This window comes from Neophocaena asiaeorientalis, unplaced genomic scaffold (assembly GCF_003031525.2).
Source record: "Neophocaena asiaeorientalis asiaeorientalis breed wild unplaced genomic scaffold, Neophocaena_asiaeorientalis_V1.1 scaffold129, whole genome shotgun sequence".
Classification (NCBI taxonomy): domain Eukaryota; kingdom Metazoa; phylum Chordata; class Mammalia; order Artiodactyla; family Phocoenidae; genus Neophocaena; species Neophocaena asiaeorientalis.
The window spans coordinates 1,072,488-1,092,412 of record NW_020172446.1 but is presented as its reverse complement, the minus strand read 5'-3'; the positions used below and the strand labels follow the sequence as shown (position 1 = coordinate 1,092,412).

General features: G+C 49.6%; 1 protein-coding gene across 1 annotated transcript in view; it reads right to left on the bottom strand.

Moving 5' to 3' along the window:
- Positions 1-19,925, bottom strand: part of ASIC2 (acid sensing ion channel subunit 2) — a 995,646-nt gene that overhangs the window by 48,986 nt on the left and 926,735 nt on the right. The window contains exon 3 of the mRNA XM_024737229.1: positions 9,140-9,267. Coding sequence (XP_024592997.1) covers positions 9,140-9,267 — 128 coding nt within the window. The remainder of the gene's footprint in view (positions 1-9,139; positions 9,268-19,925) is intronic.

Genomic DNA, 19,925 nt, shown 5'->3' with positions numbered 1-19,925 from the left:
GCGGGGGGGGGGGGGGGGGGGGGGGCAGTGTGTGGATCAGCAGTGGGGCTGCTGGAGAGTAGAGGGGTTTAGTCACTGGAAAAAGTGATGGCCAGAGCCAGGATGTGGAATTTGGACTTTATTTTCTAGGTTGGGAAAGACATTAATGGGTCTTAAGCAAGAGAGTGAGATGATAAAGTAAGGTCTTTCTCTTTCATACATTCATTGAGTCATTCATTCCATTCAATATAATTATCAAGTATCTTCTATATGCAAGGCACTGTACAAAATGCTGAAATACAAAGAACAGAAATAAGATGGAGTCATATCCTCAGAGAGCTCGCCATCTGGTAGGGAGAGAGATAGGTAAACAGATGATTATCATGTGTAAATTTTATGCTAGAGATTCACACAGAATACTCCAGGGTGGCCTTATGTATGAGGGAACATTAGAGCTGAATCTCGAAGGACTCATACAAATTAGGTGAAGAAAGGGTGGGAAGGGTGTTGCTGGCAGGGAGAGAGAGGAGAGAGCATGTGATGCTTGGGAATAACTGCACACAGTTGAGGAGAGCTGGTGCTTTGCGTGGGAGGCCGGGGGAGGAGAGGAAGATGCTGCTGGAAGGTAGGCAGCAGCCGGAACAGAAAGGGCTGTGAAGAGGGTCCTGGACTTTATCCTCGAAGAAATGAGGGAGGGAGATGCTCAGATTCGTGTTGATGCAGAGCATGGATTGGAGAGGGACAAGGTGGGCGGCAGGGAGACCAGCCAGGCAGCTGCTGTTCTTATCCAGGAGAGAGATCATGAAGGACTGAATTAAAGTAGTGTCTGGGGTGGGCGATAGTGATAGCTAGTGTTTATCGAGCACTTGCTGGATGCCAGAACTGCTCTGCGCACACGCGTTAACTCACTTAGCCTTCTAGCCGCCCTCTGGGACAGAAACCATCATTATTCCCATTCTACAGACGAGGGAATGAGGCACAGGGTCACCATCTAGGGCGTGCGTATTTGTACTCAGGCCATCTACAGGGTTGGGGGGCCGTGGCTGGGGGAGCAGTTTTGGGGTGGAGGTGTGGGGCAGGGGAAGAGGATGCGTTCAGTTGAGACTTTTGATTTGAGAAGCCCACGGGACTCCGAGGGGAGGCATTTGGCAGTACCTGGAGTCCTGGGTTGGGGGTCAGGAAAGAGATCTGGGGCTGGGGGTAGTGCTTTGAAAGTCATGGTAAAGGGTGAGCTCAATTAAGGAAATTGCAGAACGGGACAAGCGAAAGCCAGCATCCTGGGACGCCCATCGTCTCAGGGGTGAACAGAGAAGGAAGTGCTTATGAAGATAACTCAGGAGGAGCAGAAAGAGAGGTGGGAAGAAAACCAGACCAGAGTGGGGAGAAGAGGGTCTCAGGGAGGGCGTGGCCAACAGTCCACATGCTGCTGGGAAGCCAGGTGGGATGAAGTGAGGAGTGTCCTTACTGACAAAGATTGGGTTTGGCCACAGAATTTCATGGGCCACCTTGATGACAAAGAGTTCCCGTGGGATGCTAGAGGTGGGCCGGGAAGGGAAAGGGAGGTGAGGAAGTAGAGAGAAGCAAGTCTAGACAACTCTTTGGAGACTCTTTTAGGGAGGGAAGGAGGAACAGAGGCTGCAAGGCAGAGAGTAGGCAAAATAGAGTGATTTTACCTCTTTCTAAGACGTAAGCATTTTTTAAAACATATTTATATATTTTTTAACATATTTACAATTTATTGTATAATTGCTTTACAATGGTTGCGTTAGTTTCTGTTTTATAACAAAGTGAATCAGCTATACCTATACACACATCCCCATATCTTAAGCATGTTTTATTTACTTTGAGATTTCCCCCAACAGAGCTGAGCACATTTGCTCATCCTAGCCAAGCAACACCTCTTTTAAGGACCCTTCTCCTTCCTGCTCTACGCCTTGTCATCACCTCCACCTCGACAAAAACAAACTCTCATTGTGTAGGAAGAAAAGGTGAAAACCTGACTCTTGGCAAAACCATCTGGGGATCTGAAGATCTTTCTCCCTTCGAGGAGGAGTGGCAACACGTGAGGAAGTAGCTAAGCTAGTAGATGCTTCATTGATTTTTATTTTCATCTATGTATGGGGAACACTATTCCCTGTTGAGCATGGAGGTATGGCCACACAGCAGGCTATCCTGCCTCCTGGTGCCTCCCCAGCGCTTTCTGGAGCAGAACTGGATGCTACCATGTTTGTGCGGCTCCAGCTTTGACATTTTGGAAGTTCCTGAAGGCATGTGGAACAAATTCTCTCCCCTGCCTTGAAAAACACAACTGGGCAAGCCTCCATTTCTAACGGGGCCCGTGAAGCATATTAAAGACCATGGATCTAGCTGTCAGATTGACAAATGAGTCTTTTCTTCTGAAAGGCACTTAGGAAGTTGTATCTGGAGGAGCTGTCAAAAGCATTTGGGGGCACCCCACCCAACATCTGGGCCTTTTTAATTTGGGGGTAGAGGTGGGTATACTGTTTCTCGTTGTGAGCCATGGTGGGATTCCCTCCAAATGTTGGAGATGCGGCCAACCTACGCTGACAGTAAAGGCTTAGGCTTCTGTAGGAGCCGACCGTGCCCACACGGCCTGCCAGTGACCTAACTGGGGCTGGCGGGACGCAAACATTTGTGTTTGCCTTGTGTATCTACAGCCCCAAAGAGTCTAGCAAGCAGCTGATTGATGCAGGGTGTGGTGTGACCGTGGGCATTCTCATGGTACTCTGCATACAGCCCAAGTGAGGAACCAACACACAGTCCAGGTTGCGGAATCAGAACCCTTCTCATTCCCAATGGCTCCAGACTGGTAGTAGAAGGGCTTCTTGGTGAGAACGGGGTATATCTGGGCAGTGATTAGCAACTCTGGTTCCCCAAGGCATTTCTGAGACCCTCGAATATAAACGCAGGGCCGTGTTTCCCCAAAAACTTTCTGAACAATGAGGCTGGTGGCCAACCGACTGCCCAGGGTCTGCAGATTCATTCTCAGTCCCGCCAAGAAGTATGGGCAGGGCGGTTGAATAAAGATTTGATGGACACATTGGATAAACATTTAGAAATCAAGACTCACCGCCAGGCTCTTTGAGGAGGAAGTGGGAGATGATGAAAATTTTCTTATATCAAATCATGACAGGAAGTCCCATCAGGATTAGCAGTCGCCTTCAGTTAGGGGCAAAGAATCTGACTGGCGACATCAACGTAGAAGATACTGTGCTCTTACTACATGAATGTCCTAGATTTTCTCTTTCACATATATTCGCTCACTCATTTAATTCTCCCCATGGTCCAGAGTTCGGTGAGGACCTTCCCATCTGTTCCATCCACTCTCATGCACACAGATGGCTTCCAGATCTCTGTCTCCAGCCCTGACCTCTTTCATGAGCTTTTGCTTTGATTAGGATCTCTAAGTGTGCAGCCAGAAATGATACAGATACCATCACCCATCACAGGCTGGCTCCACAGTCTCAGGGAGAAGCAGGGCCCCCAGGGCAGATTTTAAAGGGAGTTTTGGCAGGCGGGGGCGGGGGAAGGCAGGGAGAGCACTGGAGCACAGCATCTGAGTGGTCTTTGGGCCCAGAGTGCAGATCTGAGTGTTAGTATGTAGTTCATTCTTTCAATCCTGCACATTTACTGAGCTCATATCTAAGCAAGGCACGGGGGATAGAGAATCCGAGAGACACCATCCTTGCTCTCAGGGAGCTCCCAGCCTAACTGAGTCAAGGGCTGATGGGGGCTAAGGAAGACAGTTTGTAAGAGGAAGGCATAGGGGCAGCGATGCACAAGGGGAGGTAAATTCTGCAAGGAGAGTTTTACATCTCTTAGGAGTGGGATAAAATTGCTGAGAAACCTGCTTGATTCTGTGAGCGCTCCAAGGCGGGACCAGGTCTCCCTCATCTTCATCTTCCCAGCAAAGCAGGTGATCAGTTAATATTTGCTGAAGGAATGAATGAATGTATAAGGTGTTATATGGAGCGACTACCTGCTCCTTGGGGGGTGGCAGGACAGGACGGGGAAGGTCTTCTTAGAGGCTGTGCTCTTTGAGCAGTAGCTAGAAATAGGACTAGGCCTTTGCCAGGTAGGTAAGACCAGGAAGGGATGCTGGGCAGAAGGAACAGTGGGGTCAAATGCACAGAGGCAGGCATCAGAGAGCATGGTGTATTTGGTGGATGGTTCTCTGACACTGGGATGCAGGGGACAGGTTGGTCAACCATGGGCAGTTGATGAGGCTGGAGAGATGGGCAGGGGCTGGGCTGAACAGGACCTCGGACGCCATTCTAAGAGGTTGGGCTTTTGCGAATTACAGGAAGCCCAGGAATTTAAGGGTATTAAGTAGGGCAGCCATGTGGCCGCCATGTGTGTGGCCTGGGGAAGGAGCACGACCAAGGAGCACGGCCAGAGCCTCTCTTCTAAAGTTTTAGGGTGGCTACATACCCCAACCCCTGCTTCTCACTAGTAGGAACCCAGGTTCTGCCTCTCAGACCAGGGGAGGGGGGTTTATCTCACATGTCCTTGCCACCATGGACCTTAACAGCACCCCATGCCAGCTGGCACGAAGGAGGGAGTCTGCAGGTGGCAGAGCAGGTGCAAAACTGCTATCGCCCAAACTTCCAGGTGGTTCCCGTGTGCCTGAGTGACCCCCAGGCTGCTAACGCTGGAGGCCCTTCGAGGTCATCTAACCCAGCCCTTCCATTCTACGGATGGGAACACTGAGGCCCAGGGACAGAGGCAACCTGTCCAAGTTCTCATGGCACAGTCAGGACTAGAATCCAGGCCTGTGGGCTCCCTCCCCAGATGGATCTGTGCTCATAGCCGAGCCCTGCAGTCCCCTTAGCTCGGCGGGACCTGAAGCAAGTGACTTGGCAGTTTTGTCATCTGGAACGCGGCATAACAATGTCCCCCTTTTGGGGTTTTTGTGGGGAATAAATGAAATAATGCAGGTCAAGTGTCTCTGCAGCTTAATGCCTGGCGGGGAGTGTGCGCTCAGGTAGGAGGAACTGTTCTCTCCCTCCGTGTCCTGTTTTTTCTCTCAGCGTGTTATCCCACTGCCTGTCTCTGGTGCTGGGGGTCCTGGGATGGTGCAGGGGCTCCTGCAGCAGCTGAGCCAGGGGGGCACTTCTCAGATTGTCCAAGGAAGGCAGGGGCACACCTTGGCTTATTTGGGTTTAGGGCAAATACAGATGTAAAAAAGCAATCTTTGGTCTGGGTTACAGCCCAATGGTGTGTTCTTTTGGATGACAAAGTAAAGTGAAAAATATTGAGAGAAGTGCGTGTGTAATTTTGCACCGGTGGGATGACTTTACCAGGCAAAAGGACTTTCCCGTTTACAAAGGGATTCATGGCAGGAGGCCTGTAAGTTACCCGTTCCGCTCAGGGCTTTCACTCAGGAGTCAATTTCCCTAGCATGATTCACACCAAGTTTCTAGGAAAGGGCCTTCTGCCCCCCAAATAGTCTTGTCATCTCTGGCCTTCTTTCAAGATTCCCTTGAGCTTTGAGCTGAAGCAGCAGAATCTTGGAATGGGAACAGTGTAGCCGCTATAGGTTGTAAGACCACGGTGATTTTATGTGCCATCAAGAAAGAAAAAACATCGCCAGTTGTAACGGACGTGCAACAAGCCCCAATTTCAGAAATGTTAAAATGTGAAAAAAATATGCATCTTAGAATCAATGTTTGAGAACCAGGGTCGGCTGGATAGGTTAGTACTAATGGCAGAGTTGAGAATATACCAATGGGGGCCAATCCCCAAATCATACTTGGCTTAAGATTATTTAACGGTTATTTTTCCTATGTGAAAGAAACCACTAATACGTAGGTTCCCTGAGGACAGACACTGGGTCTATTTCGCTCACCAGCGTATCCCTATCGCTTCACCCATAGTAGGTGTTCAACAAATATTTGCTCAACAAGTAAATAAAACAAAGCCGCATTATAAGACGTGGCAAAACCAGACAAGAAAACAAATCATTCAGAATTCCCCCACTGTGGGTATTTTGCCTTATTTCCTTCCAGTCTTATTTCCTATGAATGTGCTCTTTTATATACATGTAAACACAATGTATTATTAGATTTAACTCCAGGATGTGTCTTTGTATTTCTCTATTAATATGAATGAAGTGATGAAATGAGATGGTGTGGAAATGCTTTGAAGACTGTAAAATGTTTGACCAAATATCTTATTATTACTTATAATAACCATAGCAACGCTAATACGAATGAGGCTGATTTTCTGAAAATATACTTCAAAGCCAACAATGAATTTGTCCTCTGAAGCTGGGAATATGTTCTGTCCCTGACCGCCACGGGGAGTCCCTCTGTTTCATGTTGGGAAGAGAAAGAGACTTAAGGGTTCTGAGAAGTTATCAGCTCCAGATTCACACCAGGCCCAGAAATTTCTCTGGTGTCAGTAAGGGGGGTCAGTGTGGAGTGGGGAGGACAGAGCACATCTCTCAGGCCAGTGACACAGGAGCCTACAGAGAGCTTCCTTCTTTCCAACCTTCGCTAGCGGTGAGATGGAGTTTACCCTGTGGGTTTCAAGGAAGGCTGTTCACTTCCTCTGCATGGTAATAGCAATGTGGACACCAGAGAGGTGTCAGTACAGGTAAGTCATGCAGGATTAGAGTGGTGGTTACTTTCAACAAAACACAAAATCAGATTCGCGTCGGAAAACTAGCCCCAAATTCACCATTAGATAGGCAAAGAATTCATGGACACACTTATTAGTCTAACCCATGCCTGGTTCTTCGAAGGGAGGTAGATTGACTCACATCACACACAAAAGGCAGGACTAGCCAGGCTCCTCTGTGCCCTATTCTCCATGAGGCCTCAACCTTGGCCTACAAAGACTTGGAAAAACACTAACATAGTTTCCTTCTTTCTTTCCTTTTCTTCCTTCCTTCCTTCCTTCTTTCTTTCTTGTCATTAGCCCTTCATTTTCATTGAAATGGATAGTTTAGATGAAGAACAGAACTAGAACAGTGTTAACAATCGACTTCTGAAAAATCACATTTGTATAAAGGAAATAAAAAAGGCCAGCAGAAATCCAGAAAAGGTGCAGCTCGTATTACTGCGCTTGGATGAAGGATACTGTTCAGGGTAGCGCAACACTACTTAGGCCACACAAGCCCAGGAGCAGGAGACAAACAGAGGGCAGAACTCCAGGTAATATTTATTCTGGATTCTCCAGTGAGCTCAAGGATATTTCGTATTTTTGAAACATTCAGCTAAAGCTCTTTACGAAAATGACCGTGTCTTCAACACGTTTTTACGCTAATGTAGTTTCTCACAGCTCGAAGGCAAATCCCTGGGGTGACCCTAGCCCCCTTAAAGTCCCCGCCTAAGAACTCAAGACTGCCAAAAGAACTTACTGTTTGTTTTTTCCTGCCAAGACCAAAAGGTAGGGCCCCTGTCTCCCTGTCTCTACAGGAGGAGAGAAGCCTGTGATGGGGTCCTATTAGCAAACTTGGATGGGTTCCACACGCACTGACCCCCACCCCCTGACTTCCAGCTTTTTGTAATGCTTCATTTCCCTGACTCTGCTCAGACACCCTCTCTCCCCCCAACCCTCCCCCTCATTTTCCCTTTAAAACGCCAAGTGCCTTCTTCTGCACAAATCAAAGTTGAGTTCAGTCCAGGCTGAACCCTCTTCCCTACTGCAATAGTGTATTACTGATTAAATCTGTCCTTGCTGCTTTGTTTATCTGACAGTACTCGAAGGAAGGCTTGCTGCTACACCCAGGCTAATAGCTTGGGCTCCGGGCTCTCCGCACACCTTGACCTGCTAGTCTGTGTTCACGCTTCCTGATTCAAATCCTCAGCCTTGAACTTGGCTCTGTGCTGTCTGCTTCATGCCCTCCCTCTTTGTCCTCTAGGAAGAAGTTTTCTGGTCGTTCCACCAGGCTCCCACCTTGCACGCTCTTGAATACTCCACTTCTGCCTACACTGCCTGCCTCTATCTCTGAGCCGCTTAGTTGCCGGGCCAACCTCCCAGCCTTCTCTACCCCAGTCTCAGAGCCACCATCCCACCTGCTACATGTTGCAGTGGAGGCTGATCTTGATATTTAGCAACTGCCCAGGCATTAAGTACAGGGAATAGTGCGTGAGGCCTGCGCCATCAACGTTTTCCCAGCTCGCTTAGAGAGTTAAAACCAGTTTCCAATACAGAAGATCGCTTTATAAAATGGCTAAGGAATCAGTGATCAGTACTGGATGAGAGATGATTTGGGCCAAATTGTAAAAACAAGCGGAGCTCCTAAGTGACGTGTGCATCTCTTTGCTGACTGCTGCTCCCGTTCTCCGGGGTCTCCTTTCCTCACACCCTAGAGCTGGGCTCCCTGTCACTCATTCACCTCATGCTTTGCTCCAGGCCTCCCAGGGCACGTTGTCTTGGGTGACCTGGTTTAGGACTCCCTCAGAGTCGTAGGCTCTCCAGCTTTTATTCTAGGCAAACCAGGAGATCAGAGAAAAAAAGCATCCCCATGTCTCTCTGCAGTCCTGTTTGGAGGCTTCCTCCCCACTGAGAATTTACAAAGGTCTCCCTTCTGAGGTGTGGAAGCCATGTCACATCTGTGCCAATCCTCACTCCGCGGACGCACAGAGTTGATGCAGAAGTTCCGGCTGGCTGGGAGGGTCCCTCCTCTGGTGCTAAATCAGAGAGCAGACAGGAACCCATGAAGAGGCTTCCCTCCACTTCAACTCTGTTACAAGAGAGTGATGCTCTATCCCTGTTCCTTTTTGCAGGCCACTTGGCTTTGTATTACCACAGTGATGAAACACACCAAACCCTGATGAGCAATTTCCCTCAGCATCCACTGGACTCCCACCCGACCCGCACAAAGATTTTTTTCCCAGAATGTTTTGGGGAAAAAAAACCCCAACCAGTTGAGTGAAAAAGCAAATAAGCTGGGTTTCCCTCATGCCCAATTGCAGAAACCGACAGGCGGTACAGGAGAATTGGATTACAGAGGTTAGCCTGATACATTTCTCCAATTTCAGGGTGAGTCTCTTTACTGAGCCCAGCCCTGCTCCAGCCTCCTGGGTGGATTCAGAGCCTTCCAGGAGTGGGAATCCCATTTCTCCTCCTCACGTGGCGGGTGGCCGGGAGAGACCAAGGACCGCTGATCCGGAGAGCCCTGGGGACTTACCCTCTGCTCCTGTGTGGCCACGAAAGTCTGGAACCCTGGTGCCACCCCAAAGCCTAGCTCTTGGATGAAAGGCGGCTCAGACTGACTGTGGATCTGAACCTTCACGCCTGCTTCAAACGTCGTTTCCTCTGAAAGAACAAAGATGGACAGAGCCATGGGTCAATGATAACAGATGCTCACGGAGTCCTGGGACTGAAAAGCTCAAAAGGATGCTGGAAAGGCCCCACGGTAGGCAGAATCATGGTCCCCCAGAGATGTGCACATCCTCGTCCCTGGAAACTGTGGCTGTGTTGCCTTACATTGGTGAAAGGGATGCTGCAGATGTAACTAAGGATTTTGAGGTGGGGAGATTGTCCTTGGTCATCCAGGTGGCCCAATGTGATCACAAGGGTCCTTACAAGAGGGAAGCGGGAGGATCAGAGTCAGAGAGATGTGGAAAAATCTATGCTGCTGGCTTTGAAGATGGAGGAAGGATCCATAAGCCCAGGGATGCAGGCAGCTTCCAGAAGCTAGAAAAGGCAAGGGAATGGATTTCCCCTAGAGCCTCTAGAAGGAATGCAGCCCTGCTGACACCTTAAAATACATTTTTGACTTCTGGCTTCCAGAGCTGTAAGATAATAAATTCATGTTGTTTGATGCCTCTAAGGTTGTGGCAATCTGTTAGAGTAGCGATCAGAAACGAATTCAGGTCAGCTAGGCCAACCAACTTTTTGCTTCAATCTGCAAAACTACAGAATGGGATTATGAAGTGAGTTAAGCACCTATTCTCTTTATTTACTAACTTCTCTACTGGGCCATGTGCTGAGGCGAGGAGATCAGGAGAAGGAAAACACGATGATACAGCAGTTGAAATAAAAATACAGGGCCACGGGGCTTCCCTGGTGGCACAGCGGTTGAGAGTCCGCCTGCCGATGCAGGGGACACGGGTTCGTGCCCCGGTCAGGGAAGATCCCACATGCTGCGGAGCGGCTGGGCCCGTAAGCCATGGCCGCTGAGCCGGCGCGTCCGGAGCCTGTGCTCCGCAACGGGAGAGGCCACAACAGTGAGAGGCCCGCGTACCGCAAAAACAAACAAAAACAAAAAAAACCATGGGGCTTTCCTGTAAGCCCCTTGGAGCTGCAGGAGATGGGAAACTAGAAGAGAAGCTTCTCCCCTTTTGTTCTTTGGCAGGAGAAACGGCCCTCGGCAGTGAGTGGGGGAGGGACAGCAGAAAGGGATGGGATGGCAGAGCCTGGCTCATCCTATATGTTGGTGCTCATAATTGGCAGGAAGTGCACCTATGGGATCTATCAGCCTTTCCTGGGTCTCCTTCTCTTATTCTTTACAAACAGCTTGAAGCATGAGTTTTCCAAAATGCAAATCTGAGTCACTTATAAGGAGCCCAATCTCCTTCACCTGCCCCCGTTCCAGCCTTGCTCTGGGCAGCCCTCTGCTTCGTGGCACTATGTGTTCCAACCCACCAGGGCCGCCAGATTGGTTGTTACTGATCCCTGCTCTACACGGAGCACATGCATCTCCTTCTGCCTGGAATGTCTGTCTGTCTTTATTTATTTATTTATTTTTGCGGTACACGGGCTTCTCACTATCGCGGCCTCTCCTGTTGCGGAGCACAGGCTCCGGACGCGCAGGCTCAGCGGCCATGGCTCACGGGCCCAGCCGCTCTGCGGCATGTGGGATCTTCCCGGACCGGGGCACGAACCTGTGTCCCCGGCATCGGCAGGCGGACTCTCAACCACTGCGCCACCAGGGAAGCCCCTGGAATGTCTTTTGCTTGGTCCACCTGACCATCTCCCTTCTCATCACTGAAGATTCAGCCCCCAGCCCCAGCACAGAGCCACTCCTTCTCCTGCCTGGTTGTGTCTTTCACATACGCCTGGTAAAGCCTCTGCCACACCACGTCACAATCCTTTATCTCACTGTCTTTTCCACAAGGCTGAGCATCGTTGAGGCCAAGTTCAGGGCTTTCTCTCTGGATCTCAAAGGCCCTGCACACGGCTGGGCATCTTGCAGGCACCCAGGGAACGCCTGTTGCATGAACGAGTGAGAGACTTGTGACTCCAACCTCTACTTCTTATTCATGGGCAAGGCCAACCTAGAAATCACATCAAGGAGTATTCTGAAACTAGAGAATAGGGAGAGGATGGGTAAATGCAGAAATCAGGGAGGATAAGAGGGGATGGAGGTCAGAGGTCAAGGAGGGGGAGTGTGTCAGCCCCAGGGCCATAGCGTAGGGAGAGCCTGGGGAAACGCTCTAAAGCTGGCACAGAAGAGAAAGGCGAGGAAGGAAGGGCCGGAGCCAGGCAGTGAATGCGCAGGACCCAGGGCAGCCTGGGGGCCTGTGACCGAGGCAGGGCGAGGCGTCCAGAGCTGGGTGAGAATTCCAAGGTCGGGGGCACAGGCCAAGGGTGAGTAGGCAGACAGGGACCAGAGGAAGAATAGGCAGGGCTCTCACAATCTAGACGAGGAATCCAGTGGCTGAAGTGAGGTTCAGGCAAAAGAGAGCCTCAGCCGGGAATCCTTTCATACACATCTCCGTGGAGCAGTAGAGAATTCTGTGAAACCCACGAACACCTCCCCCTTTCCTCTAGCAGCAGAGTCAAGTCTTCCGCCATCTCTTTGCCCAGATGGCTCTGTGCAAACCCTTGCCCCTACGTCCCTGCGTGCCTGTGGATTTGTGTCCATCTCTCCCATGGATGGCAGATGCCTCAGGAGATGAGAGTGCTTCTTGCTCAGTCCGGTGCCCATTGCCCAGCCTGGGGCTTGGCCCACAGGTACATCAGGGAGGGGGCCGAGGGACAGGGAGGATGGGGGAGATGAAGAAGGCTGAGTGGCCAGCTTTCAGTGGCTGTGTGTTCTAAGGTCTGCCCAAGAGAGGGGTTGAGGAGAGGCCAAGGAGCCCAAAGAACAGGCTTTGATGGGGGAGAAGTGAACACACAGTGATACTGGGATACAGGGATGTCCATGCTTGGATGAAAGAAAAGCACATTAAGTGAGCTGTAGCGGGTGGGAGAGGAGAGATGCCAAAACGTGTTTTCCAGAGCTAGTGAAGCTGTGTGCCTGCGATATAAGGGAGCTCAAGAAACCCTAGAGCCAGTAGGACAGGTACCTGTGGTTACAGGTACCTGTGGTTACAGGGAGAAATGAGAAACGAGGCCTTGGTGTCAGAAGTGCTGTGAGTAATGGGCAAAGAGGACAGCCAGGCATGCCTGTGTCAGTGAGAGCCCCCCAAGGCTACTCAGACTGGGTTGGGGTTCAGATGGGCTGAATAAATAGAGTAAATTCCTAAAGTATTGTCATATCATTACAAACACGGATGGGCATGCAAGCTGATGGGCAGAGTCAGAAGAGACACGAATAAGGTTTCTGCCCTCTTCAGGATAATGCTGTCTAGAGGAACCTTCTACCAAGATGGAATGTTCTATAGTCCTTGCTATCCAACCTGGTACTCTCAGCCACATGAAATGTGACTCTTGCAGGTGAGGAACTGAATTTATAATTTAATTAATTAATGCCCCCCAACTTTACTGACGCATGATTGACAAATAACATTGTATGGTATTTCAAGTGCACAGTGGGACGATTTGATGTAGGTATACATTGTGAAAGGATTCCCCCTATCAGGTTAATTAACATATCCATCACTTCACGTATTACCTTTCTGGCCTGCTTTATTTATCTATTTTTTTAGCCAATTGAATTTTAATTAATTAAACTTTAAGTAGCCACATGTGGCTGGTGACCACCTTACTGGGCAGTGCAGTTGTAGAATGTCACCTGTGAGCAGATCCCAGCCCTCTCGGAGCAGTAGGGGTGACAAGGGCTTGAGCACCCCGCTTTACTATGCAGGCGCCCCTGTGGGGTCTCTTGTCCAGAAGCAGGAGATCTGGGTGGGGTTCTGAGCAGTAGAGCTGTGCCTATTTGTAGTCAGCCCATGATTGTAGTCCCAGATCCTCCCTGATCCTGCTTCTCCCAAAGCGCCACTTATTCTCTCATCTCCAGGTTCCTCTTCCTTCACAGAACTGCCCTCAGCTCCCCTCTATGGAGTAATTCTCCAGTTTGATAGTGAATAACAGCCTCCCTCCAGTCCCTGCCCTGTACCCACCCTCGGCTCCTGCCTTTCCTGGACACGGCACACTATCAGTGCAAATACGAAGATACACTTTAAGAAATGAAGTGATCAAGCATAGGCCATTAGAGCCAAAGACTCCGCCCACGTACCTCCAACGGTCTCAGACTAGAATGCACGTTGAAATCACATAGGAGCTCTGCTCTCCCTAGAAATTCTGATTCTGTCCCTCTGGGGTGAAGCCCAGGAAACTTGCATGCCCGGGGATTCTGATACAAATTATCTGAGGCCAAACACATTTGGGCAGCAGCGATCTAGTCCAGAGAGGGGAATTGACTTGCCCAAGGTCACACAGCAATTCAAGAGCAGAGCAGGGGCCAAGAGCCAGGTCTTCTGACTTGCAATTCCTCACTCTTCCTCCCCCACTAGGGGTGTGGTTTATTTCACATGAGCAGATGTCCTGGTTCATAGCCCTGGGGTTCTGAGTGGATGCTGGAGAAAGGGAGTATCTCTTTCATTGTCATTTCCCCTAAAGCCCCTAGCATGGTGCCTGGAACAGAGCAGAGCTCAATAACTACTTGTTGAATGAAACAAACTGAGTGAGGGGGTGTCCTCTGCTGAGCTGACTGTTCCCCGCCCTTTGACCAGCTGTGAGTCTGCCAGGGTCTGGCTGGACCCTAGGAAACACCAGCACCGCATGTCACCCAGTGACGGGCTTGCTCCCATGTTGCACAAGGCAGAAGGTCTCATTCACCGACATGCAGCTGGGCTGCACAGAAAACAACAGCAACAGCAGCAGCAATAACAATAACAAGAACTCGGGCCACCCATACACTGTTTGGGTTCAAACTGAAAATGTGGGGCACCTCGTTAAAAATGTATTGAGAAACTCAAGACAGCAGTGGTAAAGCATTAAACCAAGAGTGTGACCCTCCTGAGCCTGCGTGACTGCAGTGGTCACACAACCGGGAAGCCAGCCCTGATGACAACCCCCGTTGGAGCCGGACAGAATTGTTCACATCTTCCAATTCCTCTCACCACCAAAAGATTCAACACTGAGCTGCTTCAAAGAGTGCAGGCCCCCAGTGCAGTGAAGGATTTGTTTACATATCATGAACAGCGGGATTCAAAGCCCCAGAGAGAGAGCACAGAGAAAGGGGAAGTTACTACACACACACACAGCGTTAGGAGCCCTTGTTAATTGGGACCAAGCTGAAACCCTGAGGGCGTAACATGAAAGATGATGTTGAAGCAGGAGGAGGGTGGTAAAGAGACTTCAACTTGCAGAAGCCAGAGTCTCCTTTTTAGGAGCAGGGCCACGGCCGGCACCAGGTGAAGTCTACCTGTGGAGAATTTTCTGTGCCTGCAAAAAGGATTGGGAAGCTCTGATGTGCAGAATGAATAATGGGACAGGGAAAGTACATCACAATAAAAGCTTACATTTTTAATCTTTGCAAATTACAGGAAGCTCGCAGAGGCAATAAACACTGAAGAGGAGGCAAAGAAGCCACTCTGAAATCCTGGAGGAATTTTCTAGGCTAAGGCAGGGATGTGCTGGTACAAAGCAATCTTGGGTTGGAGGAAACTGTCTTTGTAACAGTGGCTGGGATAGCTAGCTTGAGAGGAGAGGGTGAGATGCGTCTCAGTGCAGGATGGCTCTGTTTGTCCCCTACCCATCCTCTCCACTCTTCTCTCTGCCCTGGGAGCTGAACTTGTATGAAGTGTACTGTTGGGCTCCCTTGCCCTCTAGCTGCTGGTTGGCTTCAGCCAATGGTGGGCCCAGGTAGGAAACTGGGGGAGAGGGGAGAGTCAGGCTGGGATATTCAGCCTCTCAATTCTATTTGCTGGGTCCCTGTGCGTTAGCTGTGTGCCACCTTGGAAGGGCACGACTCCGGCTCGGGGCCTGGAGGGAGCGCTCCATTCTGATATGGGCTGTTTCTCCCTTTCCCAGGCATGGCAATGGCTCTCTCTGCTACCAGGCTCAGGACACTGCCCCATCAGTACTGCCTTCCCTAAGCCTTGCCCGCACCACCTTTGTGACTAGCCCTTCACTAATCGTTCCCTGTATTACCCCGTCTGCGGGTGCTGTTGATTTCTTGCTTGGATCCTGATGGCAGAGTCCCCAGAGGGCATCTACTACCTTACCTCTGAGAGGCAGTAGGAGGCCTCTCTGCCTCACTGTCCATGGAAGGGCAGCCGTTGGTTGGAGCCTCTTGGGAATGGGGACCTCACTACCTGCACTGAGTTTCCAGAGTTCATCCTTGCACTGAGTTGACAACTGCCTGCTTTTAGATTTTACTTGTTTCTAGCTCTACCCCTTCTTCCAGGATCTGAAGATATGGCCACCGGAGCCTTCTTATTTTCATGCTAACCTTCCCCAGCAGAGCTGACCCCACTGCACCTTCATCTCTGAGGGCCTCACTAGCTGAGGCGCACTCAGGGATGTACATGGCCTGCCCAGGCTTCTGTGGGGAGGGGCCTGGGACCCTCTGCCCCCCTCCCCCCAGGAGAGCCAATTGCCCTGCATGGCTTATGGAGCTCTGGGGGCTCCCATCTCCCACACTGGGGCCAGGGTGGGCGGGGTTTATGCCCAGAGACGGAGCATCCCTTTCTCAAAGGAGCGAACCAGGCATTCTGAGTCAGTGGCCGTGTCGGCCCCTTGTACTCGGGGCGTCAGACCAGAGAGCGCCTAGGACAGTGGGTTAGACGCTTGGGGCTCTGGGGTCAGGCAGGGTGAGGTCACTTCCAGCTCTGTGACCTTTGGCAAGTTATTTCATCTCTCGGAGCCTCATTTTTCTGCAAAACATGCAGAATGGGTTTGAACATGCTAATGGATGAAGCCTGCGTTCTCTCATCTCAGAGATCGAGGGAAAGCTCACTGAATGTCTGACAGTGACAATGACAGGGACCACGGTCCTAGCCCTTGAGAGCCCTGGCATTTCTACCAGGCTGACTACAAATGCAGTTTGGGTGGCCCATGAGAGGTGCCATCGTGGTCCCTCATGCTCCCCTGGCTTGCACAGAGAAATCCATGGCATGAATCCAAGGAGGCCCCAGGTGGGGCCCTGGAAAGAAGAACAGGGAAGTATATAAAAGAAAACATTGGCTCTGAGATCACAGAGAGCTGGGTTTGACTCCCAGCCCTACCCCTTAATAGCTGTGTGACCTCAGGCAAGTCATATTGCCTCTCTGAGCCTTGCAAAGGATGGCTGATCTCTCAGGTTACTTTTAGCTCTAAAATTCTATGAGCTGGGGATCACGCACAAGTCTCCAACCTCACTACATCTCATTTTAATTTCCTGAAAAACAGATTAAAAAAATTAGACGTGGCCGTTCAGCACTTACATCAAGTCAGAAAAGGTTGATTTTTCTAAAGACAGCACAAAGAATCCACAAATTGCTGTCTAAAAATGGACGAGGCATCTCTTGTCCTCCCTCTCTGCCCTGCTCCACACAGACAGGCCCAGTTAAGCAGCATCCTAGGTGAGAAAACCCGAACCCAGCACGGAGATGGCAACCCTCACACTTGATTGCTCCTGGGTGCCATTCTGAGGTGAGCTGGGCTTCTGGAGGAAGAAAGATCAACGCTGTGTCCCCTGCTGGATGGGATGCAATTATATCTGTTCAGGGCGACAGCCTGAGGTAGCAAAGTGTTCTCACCAATGGCTCGTGACCCAGGAGATGTTCTCAAGCGGCCACAAAAGTTGGGTGAAGGCTGCAAATCCCAGCCCCCTCTGGCAGAGCCTCAAACACACTAGCATTTTAAAGACCCTATAACCTGTTCCCCTCTGTTGAACCAAGTGTTATCCAAAGCAACCTTTTTTTCCTTTTCTTTTTCTTCATTTTTAAGGAACACTAGCTCTTGGCAGAAAGAACCAAGGACCAAATCAGAAGCTACGGAATCCTGTCCTAGTTCCAGTACTTAAACATGAGATGGTAGGAAAGTCACTCAGCATCTCGGAGACTTGCTTTACCGCATCTGTTAAGCGGGTTCATCTGTTCAATGATTAGCAGTGCCCTGTCTACATCACAAGAGTGTGTGAGGATCAAAGGACAGTATGCAGGCGATGTGCCTTCTATACTGGAGAGTAATGTGCCCATGCTGGCGCAGGAGATAGTTAACGTTAGGTCTTGGTTACGCAACAGGGAAGTGTGGTCACACTAAACGCACTTCTGTGAAACAAAACGTTTACAAAACCTACATTAGTGAAGGCACTGAGTGTGGAGTTGGGTCTAGGCTCATTACACAAAGATTTATTCCAAGGATCCTTTAAATAATGAGTTTCCCTAGTTCATTCAGGCTCAGAGATGATAAATTACTTGCTAAGAGAGCTGATAAGTCTGGGTGGGCAACCGACGTGCAGAAGAAAGTGCCATGTCTCCAAAACTATACGGGAAGTTGGTGGGTGATTAAGATTCTATTGATAAAAACTGTTGACACACACTGACAGCAGAACTTTGGTATAAGCAGATTGCCGAACAGATCCTGTGTGTAGATTGTGATGTGTCTACAGAATTCAAACTCATTCAAAGCATTACTGAATTCATAGCAACTTCCTGATATTGAATATCTTTTCAATAAATAAATGTGAAAAGCATGAGAGCATTCATGGGGGGGTGATGTCTGAGAAATATTTTGATGTTAAAAAGTCATCCTCGTATTTCCAAAGGGTGGGAAACAGTGGTCTAGATCAGAGCTTCTCATACTTGAATGTGAGTCACTGGGGATCCTGTTACCAGGCAGATTCGGTGTGGAGTCTGAGGTTTTGCATTTCTGATGAGCTCCCAGGGGATGCCAACGCTGCTGGTGGGAGGACCACACTTTGGGTGGCAGGACTCAGAGCAGAATATCTATGCTGGGACAGCATACCGGGCCTGTGGTTATCTGGCCTCTGCCTACCTCTCCAGCCTGAGGTCTCACCCTTGGATCCAGCCACCCCAGGACACCTGGGCCTGTCCTTGGCCTTTGCTCCCAATTCCCTCCCCCTGGCATCTCACCTCCCTATGACCCACACCCTCCTCTGACTCCCATACACTGCCCAGCTACCTGGCAAACAGGCCTGAGAGTAGGCCTGATGGTCATATCCTCTGTAAGCCATCTACCTCCCCCCTCCAAGATACCTTTTTCCCTCTTCCAGAACTGATTATCCCCTCCTTTGCACCCCAGCTTTCCTCTATCCTTCATAGCGCTTGATGACATATAATTGTTTACATGTCTCCCAAGCAGACTGCAAATGCCTGCCATTCTTTAAGGCACTTAACGTGAGAGCTATTGGATCAATGAATTTCCATCTCGCACATAAAAGGAGGCCTCGAGATGGTTCCTAGATCGTGAACACTTTGAAAACCTGGACTGGGCCTTACATCTGTATCCCTGAGTGCCTGGCACATAGTAGGTGCTCTTTGCAATTTATTGGATAGGAAGGCGTGAGCTCTGAGGTGGGTCTGTTTCATCCACCTCCTAGATGGTCCCCTCAGACCACTGCCTACTGGCCGGGAGTTTTAACCGAAGCACATATGTTTTCTGCACAGCACTTTGCATGTGCATTAAGCAGGTTTTCTCAGAATGACAGAAGTCAGGCTTCCTCTGGCGAATTAATGGATGCCTGCCTGCAGCGGTGCTTCTGACTTATGGCATCATTTCTCCAGATTCCTTGGCACCTGCGGAGACCACCTCTCCAGTACGAAGGCCCACTCTGAGAGTGAGCTCAAAATCACAGCCAGCCGCACACAGCATGTTTCTGTGCTCCAGACTCGCAGAATTCAGTCCAGAGCCGGCACTCCTCCCTCTGGGGAGGTCCTTGGTACCAGGCACTAGGACAAGAGTCTTTCCTGGAAGCAGAGGTGTTGGGGAAACCATAGCAACCAACCGCATCCCTCTTGCTGTGTCCCATTTGTGATGGGGGCTGGGAACCGTGCTACCCTTGAGAGCTGCTTAGACCTTCCAGCTACGTGGAAATTTTCTGATCATTTTTTAATTTAATTTTAATTTTTATCAAAGTAATACATGTACATCATTTAAAAAGCCAGTTGGTACTGCTCTACCTCTCCCCACTCCTCGGAGGCTACCACTCTCAATGGTTTGAGCTGTTTCTTCTGGTACTGACTTTCATATTTTCATGGACATCAACTGCTCGACAGTTATTTCTTGGCTTTTAAAATTTTTAAATATTACCTACTGAATTTCTACCATGGGAGCTAAGGGTGTAGGCTTCTTGTATGAAGTATCCTAGCATATTCCCTTGCCTTTCACCCTCCTATATAGGCTTAGATGATATTTTGATTAAGTCATTATCCAGCTTTTACATAATTATGACTATGTGAGTATTGCCCACACCCCAGCCTTATCGTGTATAACGTTTTTGATCTCCTCCTTGTGAAACTATTTTGTTTTTCCTACTTTTTTCCTTTTTGTTTTTTGGTTTGTTTGGCTTGTACCTATAGCAGAAATGGAAAAAAAAAAAAAAGGTCAAACTCATAGAAAGAGCAGAAAGCATTTGCCAGGACTGGGCGTGGGGGAAATGGAGAGGTTAGTGAAAGTGTACAAACTTTCAGTTATAAGATCAATAAGTTCGCATGACACAGGGAGATCAGCTCGGTGCTTTGTGTCCACCTAGAGGGGTGGGAGGGAGGGAGACGCAAGAGGGAAGAGATATGGGGACACATGTATATGTATAGCTGATTCACTTTGTTATACAGCAGAAACTAACACACCATTGT